This window comes from Lutra lutra, chromosome 16 (assembly GCF_902655055.1).
Source record: "Lutra lutra chromosome 16, mLutLut1.2, whole genome shotgun sequence".
Classification (NCBI taxonomy): Eukaryota; Metazoa; Chordata; class Mammalia; order Carnivora; family Mustelidae; genus Lutra; species Lutra lutra.
The window spans coordinates 49,249,422-49,258,641 of NC_062293.1; the positions used below are offsets into that span (position 1 = coordinate 49,249,422).

A 9,220-nucleotide genomic window follows, 5' to 3' on the forward strand; every position below is an offset into this window, starting at 1 on the left:
CATGCCCTAGGTCTCTGGCTAGGGACAAATTTCAGTCTCCTCAAAAGTGAAAGGGAAGAGGTGCCTGGGTGACTCAGTTGGTTAAGCATCTGCCTTCAGCTCAGGCCCTGATCCCAGGGTCCTGGGATCGAGCCCTGCATGGATCTCCCTGCTCAGCAAGGAGTCTGCTTCTCCCTCTCCCTCTGCCTGCTGTTCCCCCTGCGTGTGCTCTCTCTCTCTCTCTGACAAATAAATAAATCTTTAAAAACAAACCAAAAAAAGTAAAAGGTAAATACACATCGGTAAAACTCAGTACACATCTGACCCACGTGAAGTAATGACCATTGGGCACAACAGGGTTGAGTGCACAGTAGGGGCTAAAAAGCTGGTTTGCCTACAGACCACTGTCGCTAGAGTCAGGAGTGCTCCCCCTCTCAGGGTGTCCAGGCAAGGCCTGCCGGACCCAGAGTCAATTCTGGGGAGCCCATCAAGGCAGAGTGCTCCGAAGGGCATTCCCCACGACCCCCACCCCATGTCTACCTTCCCCAAGCCCCAGTTTTCTCCTGACCTTCCTGGCCACTCATATTGTTTTTTTAAGCCAGAAAAATGAATTTGTGCGTGTGTTTGGTGTATCTGGGAACAAAGAAAGGTAAACGTCAGAGGTCACACCAGAGCTGATTCAACTAGAGGAATCCACTTCTCCACCCAGAATCTGCCCCCTGCCCCTTTCTGTGAAAACACCCAGACCTGGAGAAGGCAGACTGCAGCTTCCAATGTGATGGGAGTGGTTCAGATCAAAAGCCTCCTGCCCAAGATAATTTGGGAAGACTCCCAGGTCTGAGAGCTTTTAGGATTGTCGAGGCCAACCTCTCCCACCGGAATATTACTTTTTCAGCATCCCTAGCAAGTAGCAAAGTCAATTCTGTTTACATACCTCAAGTGATAGGAGGCTCACCACTTCTTGAGGTAGCCTGCTCCAGTCTTCCACACAGTGTTTCATTCATGAAACAGACCCAAAGCCACCCTTCCTAAATTTTTAACAAATATAGCTCCTTTTTAACCTCAGAGTTATCTCTCCTTTCCCCTTGATTATTCTTCAGATAATGGGAAGCCATTATCACAGACTATCTCCCAGGTAGCTCCAGGGCAAACATTTCCCTGCTGCCATCTCTGGCCAGGAATTTGACACTTGCTCTGAGGGGATCAAAACTAAAAGCCATTTCTTCATTGCCTTCCCCTCCCTCTCCCCCAGCCTCCACTGGCATTGGATCTGGCTGCCTGGCCCCCAGGAATTACTAAAGTGGGCTTTTATGACCAAAATTAGCATCTGCTTATCAGGTGGCTTTGGGTAAAACCTAAACCTTTCCCTACTCTGAATCCATTTACTGTTCATAAAATAGGTTTAACGATATCTCTTGAGCAAGGCTGAAATAAGGATTAGAGTTAGCAATATGCACTAAGTAATGAAAGAATGAGTGAATGAATGAATTGTTCTACCACTCCTAATTTTTGGGGTAACCATGGGCAAACCACTTCTCTGGGCCTCAGTGACCCTGTCTATGGAAAGGGGAGGGTGACAGGATCAGTGAGTAGGAAATCAAAGCAACCCATGAGTTATGAAGTCCCCACCCCACCACTCTCTAGCTGTGGGTCTGGGGCAAGTGACTTACCCTCTGTGTCTCTCAGCAGAAGAGAAAATTCTACCCAGAGAAACAAACCGCTAAGCTTTTTGAGCTCTTGCAAAGCTGTCAGCTCAGCTCTCGGCACCGTTTCCCCAAGCCCCCAAACTGCCCTGTGGGGTGGACGGTGTTATTCTGGCTTTCCTGGTAAGGGAACTGACTTCTGTGGAAGGGACTGGCCCATGGTCAGACTGCTGAGTAAGTGATGTGTTTCAGACCGGCCAGCCCAAAGCCACACACGGTCTTTTCCCACTATGCAATCCTGCTTCCCTGGGATGGAGGAAATAACATCAAAAACTCAGCATGCAGGGGCGCCTGGGTGGCTCAGTGGGTTAAGGCCTCTGCCTTCAGCTCAGGTCATGATCCCAGGGTCCTGGGATTAAGCCCCGCATTGGGCTCTCTGCTCGGCGGGGAGCCTGCTTCCTCCTCTCTCTCTCTCTCTGCCTGCCTCTCTGCCTGCTTGTGATCTCTGTCAGATAAATAAATAAAATCTTAAAAAAAAAAAAAAAAAAACAGCACGCAGCCTAGGGCAGGCTCAGCAGTTTTTCAAATATTCAGTGTTCAAAACGCATCATGCTTCTGCTCCGTTCTCTGCTTCTTTTCATCACATCCATCATTCAAGGTCCAGATAAGCTTCATCTTTTCTAAGAAGTCTGCCTACTCCTCTAAGGACTAAGGCAAAGCACTCTTCCTCACCATGCCCCCCCACCGAGGTCCTGTATGGCCCAGGTACAGCCCACCATTCCAGCTCTTGCTCTCTCTACTCCTGCCATGCTGACCTCTTGTCAGTTGCTTCCAGCCACAGGGCCTTTGCACCTCCTGTTCCCTGTCAGACATACTCTTCCCTTCTCTTCTTGGAGAGCAAGGACATTTCCTGCTTTGGCCACCATTGCAGCTCTGGCACCTGGCACACACCCAGTACCTGCATCAGTCACTCAGCAAATTTACCAAAGGAGGGCGCCTGGGTGGCTCAGTGGGTTAAGCCGCTGCCTTTGGCTCAGGTCATGATCTCGGGGTCCTGGGATCGAGTCCCACATCGGGCTCTCTGCTCAGCAGGGAGCCTGCTTCTCTCTCTCTCTCTCTCTCTGCCTGCCTCTCCGTCTACTTGTGATCTCTCTCTGTCAAATAAATAAATAAAATCTTTAAAAAAAAAAAAATTTACCAAAGGAATTGATGAGTGAAGGAAGGCCAAGACTGAATTTTAGCCCTGGGAAGTTATTCCTCAACAATGGAAACAAAGTAACAATATTTTCAGACCAAAAAAGGCTGAGAGAATTCATCACCAGCAGGTAAGAGGAAAATGAGCCCAGTCAGAAGCCCAGGAACACAGGAAGGAATGAAGGGTATTAGATGAGTATTAAATGTTCATAAGAATAAAAATATCTCATGGGTTAGAATGTTTATCTTGGGAACTGAGGGAAAAGGTAGGAAAAACCCTGTAGGGCCACAGATTTGAACAACATGATGAACCAACTTTCTACCATGTTCTCCTCGGAACTGTCCTCCTAGCAGGTACAGAACATACATTCTTTTCAAGGTCATAGACATCATTTACCAAAATCGACCATATGATGGGGCATAAAGCAAATCTCAAAAGATTTCAAGGGATTGAGATCCCATAGTTTATCCTCCCCAACACTGGGATTAAGCTAGCAAACAAGAAGATGACTACAACATCTCCCCATGTTTGGAAAGGAGAGAATACATTTGTTTTTCAAACCTCAGAGATGAGGGGCGCCCGGCAGCCTCAGTCGGTGGAGCAGGTGACTCTTGATCTCCGGTCATAAATTCGAGCCCCACGTGTGATGTAGAGATTGTTTACAGATAAGATCTTAAAAAGTAATAACAAATAAACCCCAGAGATGAGATCCCGTGGGCTCCACATGGACCAGTAAGGGCAGCAGATAGTATGAGCACTACACCTGGCTAGACTAGGTCAGGTGACCAATCCCTGTCAAGCCACAGTGGCTGGGGAGCGGCGAGTGCCCGGACTCCAGGAGGAGATGGCATTTCCCATTGACATGGGGTGGGGAGGGGAGGCAGAGCCTTGAGCCCACTGAGCATTACAGACCCTAACGGGGCGGGGCGGCCAGCAGAGCAGGACCAAGCAGTCCCTGCCCCAGACGCTCAAAGGGGACCAGAGCATCAGCAGCTCTTTACCTTACCGTGAAAACTGCACAGCAGGGCTATGCCCTGGAAGGAGGCAGCAAAGCAAGGGCCAGAAGCAATCAGAACTAAGGACTAGGGCGCCTGGGTGGCTCAGTCTGTTTAGCATCTGCCTTGGGCTCCGGTCATGATCCTGGGGTCCTGGGATCCAGCCCTGACTCCTGGGGCTCCCTGCTCCGCAGGGTGTCTGCTTCTCCCTCTGCCTCTCCCCCGTCCCCCCCGCTTGTGTAGCTCTCTCTCTCATACACACAAATAAATAAATAAATCTTAAAAAAACAAACAAACAAACAAACAAAAAAAACCCGTCCTAAAGGTTTGTCCCTCTGCACGACATGCAACGACAGCGAGGGACCTAGAAAGCATTGTGCTAAGTGAACGGAGTCAAAGGCAAGTGCCATAGGATTTCCCTCCTATGGGGAATCTAAAAGGCAAAACAAACGAACAAATCAACAAAAAGGAAAACAGAACAGATCCATAAGGACAGAGAACAAACTGATGGTTGTCAGAGGGGAGGGGGAGGGGGAGGGGTGATGAGTCAAAAGGGGTCGGGGGAGAGGGACGACCAACAAGTTTCCAGCTCCGGAGTGAGGAAGTCACCGGGATGAAAGGAACAGCACGAGGCATACAGTCAATGTTGTTGTCGTTGTGCTGTGGGGTGACTGACCGTAACTACACTTGGGGTGAGCAAGGCGTCATGTACACGCTTGTCCAATCGGCGTGTTGTACCCCCCAAAACTAATGTAACACTGTGTCTCAGCTATGTGTCAGCAAAAACATAAATCCGTAAAGGTTCGTGACTCCGCGAATAAAGGTGGAATTTCCATTTCCTTGACTCGCCAGCCTAGAGTATGATTACTCTGAACAGTTAACATTAATAGTTGAATAATTATGCTTTATTTAATTTGGCTTCCTCCCCACCCCCCATTATTGTGATGTTGGACATTTTCCCGTGTGCTTTCCTTTCTGACTGGAATAATGTTTTATTTGCCCTATTTTCCAATGTACTTCCTGTGCCTTCTTTCAAAGACTCGTGAGCCCGACTCAGCCATCTCTTGAAATTATTTAATGAAATGAATCAGGCTGCTGTCAATTTTATGGGTTTAAAAAACGTTTTTGACCTGCAAAATTTTCCAACCCATCCAAAACGCGCAAGAACAGTACCGTAAACCCATATATCCTCCATTTAGGTTTGCTGATGACCGTCTCCCAGGGTTGGCTTTATCTGTTTATATGTAATGATTCTTTTAAGATTTTACTTATCTATTTGAGAGAGACCAAGAGGGCAAGAGAGCAGGACCCCAGAATCATAATCTGAGCCTAAGGCAGGCAAGTGCTTAACTGACTGAGCCATCCAGGTGTCCTGTAATTTTTATTTTTTTTTAATCTACCTTTTGAAAGTAAGTTGAAGACTCTTTGACCCTAAATACTTTGGGGGATATTTCCTAAGAACTATGACGTTTTCCTCCAAAACCTCGAACAATGACCTAAAGCAGGAAGTTTCTTGTTGCTACAGGAGCGTGTCTAACATATAGGGCACATGCGAATCTCACCGATTACCCTGAGACCATCCTTCATGCTGTGTTTTGCATGAGGTCCAGGCTCCGGGGTCCATCACTCACCTCCTACAGCTGACTTCAATGCAGAAAGTCCCTTACTCTGACTCTGTCTTTCACAGCACTGACATTTGGGGAGAGCCCTGAGGATTATGCAGACGGCCCCTCCGGTAGGTTTTGTCGCCCACGACTCCCCACAGGCTGTGCCTCGAGGGGCCAGAGCATCACCATAGTGCTGCGGTGACCTCCGACCTCCAGCGTGAGCTTTGATCACCGGGAGCATCAGATCTCTCCTCGGACAGGTGCGCAGGGTCTGTGTCCTGGCTTCTGAGTTATGGGTCTGTCATTGGCCGCGGGTGTGTTGTTCCTGCTTTCATAAATCCTAGTCTTTTATAGCCCAGCTCGTGGCAGGCAGTGGGGGCAGCTCAGGCACAGCCAGCTTCAGCAGGGCCCAGGGGGACAGTCATCCCAGCCTGTCACCGGGGGGCCCTGCTGCCTGGTCCTTGCGTCCTTGAGTCCTGGCATCCAAGCTGTGTTTACAGAGGACCCCAGGGCCACCTCTGGTCTAGCCTCCACCCCTCCTTGGGCCTCCCATCATGGGTAGAGCAGACTTCTCTGTGCCATTGACTTTGGGCCTGTGTAATTTGCTTTGGTTGATGGGATGAGAACAGGCGTAACCTAAACAGAGGCCTCAAATGAGCTCGTGTGGTTTGCTCTGACTTCTCGTGCTCTCGTGACCTCCTGCAAGAAGCACATATCCTCGGTGACGGCCGCCCCTTTAGCCTGGGCCCCAGAACCGACACACGTGGGGGAGACCTGAACTCAACTTGGCCCAGCTGACCCCAGACTGTAGCAGAGCCCTCAGCCAAGTTCAACTAGACAAACCAACCCACCCTCAGACCCGTACACGAGCATAAACACCTGCTATGAGCCCTGGAGTCTGGGGCCGTTTGTTATGCAGCACTACTAGAGCAAGAGCTGACTGATATGCTCTGGGTTCGAGGACCAGCCTGGGCAGGTCCTAGAAGCATCTGCAGGCCTTTGCTTCCTCATCAGTATAATGGTATCATACCGTACTGATCTTATAGGCTTGTTGTGAGGCTCAAAGGTGATCATGCTCTTAGAACAGCGCCCCGGGCACAGAAAGTATTTAGTCCCATGTTGGTTATATCACACTGTCCACCACTGTGGCTAGTGTTACCATAAGCAGTGACCCTCCGGATCCAGTAAGGACCCCAACCACCTCACCCTCAAGGACTAGACAGTTGGAGGTTAATGAACAGAAAGGAGAGTCAGCCCTAGGTGAAGGGGAGTGGCCCCCAGGACCACTCTGCCCTGGTTCCCTGAGTTGCCCCCTCCCTGACCTGGACTCCCCCAGGTGAGCCCTTGAACAAGCTGCTTGGGGACCAGACGGCTAAGTGCCTGCTGGTGAGGGCCGGCCAGGTCAAAGTGACCCACAGGCCGTGGAAAACTCAGAGCCAGCCTATTTCCCTCGCTTCAGTCCAGGCCTTCAATAACCAGCACTTTTAAATGACAGGCCAGCTACAGAGCCCAGGCCTTCATGGGAGCGTGGGTGTTAGTGTCTGGGTCTGCGTTTCATGGGTGAGCTGTTCCCAAACTCAGAGGTTTGCCTGGGACCTGACCTCACAGCGACACCCCTCTCCTGGGCCGGACCCTTCTGAGGTCCCATCCCAGCTCTGCCACTTACCCACAAATTCATCCTGGGCAAATGTCCTGACCTCCTCGAGCCCCCAGTTCCTCATGGGCTTGTCATGGGGTCAAAGGCAATAGGCCCTTTGACCAGCCCTCTGTGGGTAGCCTCTGCAGACCTACGGGAAACTCAGTCATTCAGAAAGAGGAAGAGATGAACACAGAGGGGCCGGGGAGGTGCAGGCTGGTGGCCATGACAGTGAAGACACGGGGAGGGTTCCCAACGCCTAGCAGCTTGCAGGTGGCACCATGGGACCCAGGGGCACAGATTTCTTCTCCTCCTGGCCGCTTCATGTTTTCATGTTTTGTTTTGTTAATCAGTACACTTTAGAGTACTTTCTTGGCAAAGTGAGCACAGAGTACAGAGAGTTCCCACATACTTAAAAAAAAATTGGGGGGTAGGGGGTGCCTAGCTGGCTCAGCCGGTAGAGCTTGCAAATCTTGATCTCAGGGTCACGAGCTTGAGCCCCAGGTCAGGCATGGAGGCTACTTAAAAAAAAAAACAAAACTGTATTGAGATAAATGTCATTATTTTAACCACCTTATCTTCTTTTACTTTTTAACAATAGGTAATCACTTGAACCATCTGTGATGGTGACTTCAACCTTGATCGCTGGCTTACTATCAAGGGTTGGGGTGAGGCATCTGCTGGGCAGCACAGAAGGACGGTGCTAATCCATGAGTCGTTCGTGGGTCCTCATCTAGCAAAGATCCCAAATCTTAGAACCTTCAGCACTGGGAGATTTTTCTTGGAGTGATTCTCACAGTCTTAGTAGGCTGGTCCCTTCACACTGGGATTCTTTGCCTTGGAGCCTCTGACCGAGTCAGCTCGTATCTTCTCCAAAGACTTTCCCCATTGCTGCCGCTTAGAGTCATTCAGATTCGGTGAACTGCCACCTCGGGTCCCATGGATGTCTTACAGGTATCTTAAGAAGTGATGACCGGGAGGGCGGCAGGAACAAGTGACCCCACCTTCCCTACAGCAGCCACCGCGTCTTCCCCAAAGAACTATTCCAACACTTTTAAAGTGTACAGTTCAGTGGTTTGAGTCACATTCACGATGCTGTGTGACCGTCATCATGATCTAATTCCAGGACCTCTCCATCACCCCAGAGAGAAGCCCTGTACCCATCAGCTGTTGCTCTGCACCCTGCCCACCCAGCCCCTGGCAACTGGTAACCAACTTTCCATCCGTATGGATTTGCGTCTTCTAGAAGACTCGTGCAGTTAGTGTGACCGTTTGTGCCCAGGCTCTTTCACTTAGCATGTTTTCGAGTCCATCCACGTTGTAGCATGTATCCGTACCTCGTGCTTTCCTATACCTGAGTAATATGCCATTGTATGGTCATACCCATTTTGTCCATCCATTTGTCCGCTGATGGATACTTGGTCTGTTTCCATATTTTAGCTGTCGTGAATAATGCTGTGTGTAAATTTTATGTACAGTTTGGGTTTTTTAACTTTTTTTTTTTTAAAGTAGGTGCCACACCCAGTGTAGGGCTTGAACTCACTACCTTAAGATCAAGAGTCGCACCTTCTACTGACGGAGCCAGCCAGGCACCCGCCAGGTTGTTGTTGTTGTTGTTGTCTTTTAATGGATTCACTTTTCATTTCTCTTGGGCTCTCTCTAACAGTGAAATTGGTGAGTCATAGGATAATTCTATACTTAGCCTTTTGAGAAATTTCCAGGCCGTTTTGCACAGTGGCTGCCATTTTACACTCCCACCAGCAGCTCATGAGCTCTCCAACTTCTCCACGGCCTCAACAACACTTGTTCTTTCTTGTCTTTTTGATACTAGCCATCCTCGTGGGTTGGGAAATGGTGTCTCATTGTGGGTTTGTTTGGGGTTTTTTTAGATTTTATTTGTTTATTTGACAGACAGAGATCACAAGTAGGCAGAGAGGCAGGCAGAGAGAGAGGAGGAAGCAGGCTTCCTGCTGAGCAGAGAGCCTGATGCTGGGCTTGATCCCAGGACCCTGAGATCATGACCTGAGCTGAAGACAGTGGCTCAACCCACTGAGCCACCCAGGCTCCCCTCTCGTTGTGGTTTTGATTTGCATTTCCCTCTTCATGAATGAAGTTAAGTATCTTTCCTTGTGCTGTTGGCCATCTGTCTATCTCCTTTGAAGAAA

General features: G+C 49.5%; 1 protein-coding gene across 1 annotated transcript in view; it reads right to left on the bottom strand.

Moving 5' to 3' along the window:
- PEMT (phosphatidylethanolamine N-methyltransferase) overlaps positions 1 to 7,110 on the bottom strand; it is an 84,833-nt gene extending 77,723 nt beyond the window's left edge. The window contains exon 1 of the mRNA XM_047708611.1: positions 7,086 to 7,110. Coding sequence (XP_047564567.1) covers positions 7,086 to 7,097 — 12 coding nt within the window. The 5' untranslated portion in view covers positions 7,098 to 7,110. The remainder of the gene's footprint in view (positions 1 to 7,085) is intronic.
- Positions 7,111 to 9,220: the final 2,110 nt, after the last annotated feature.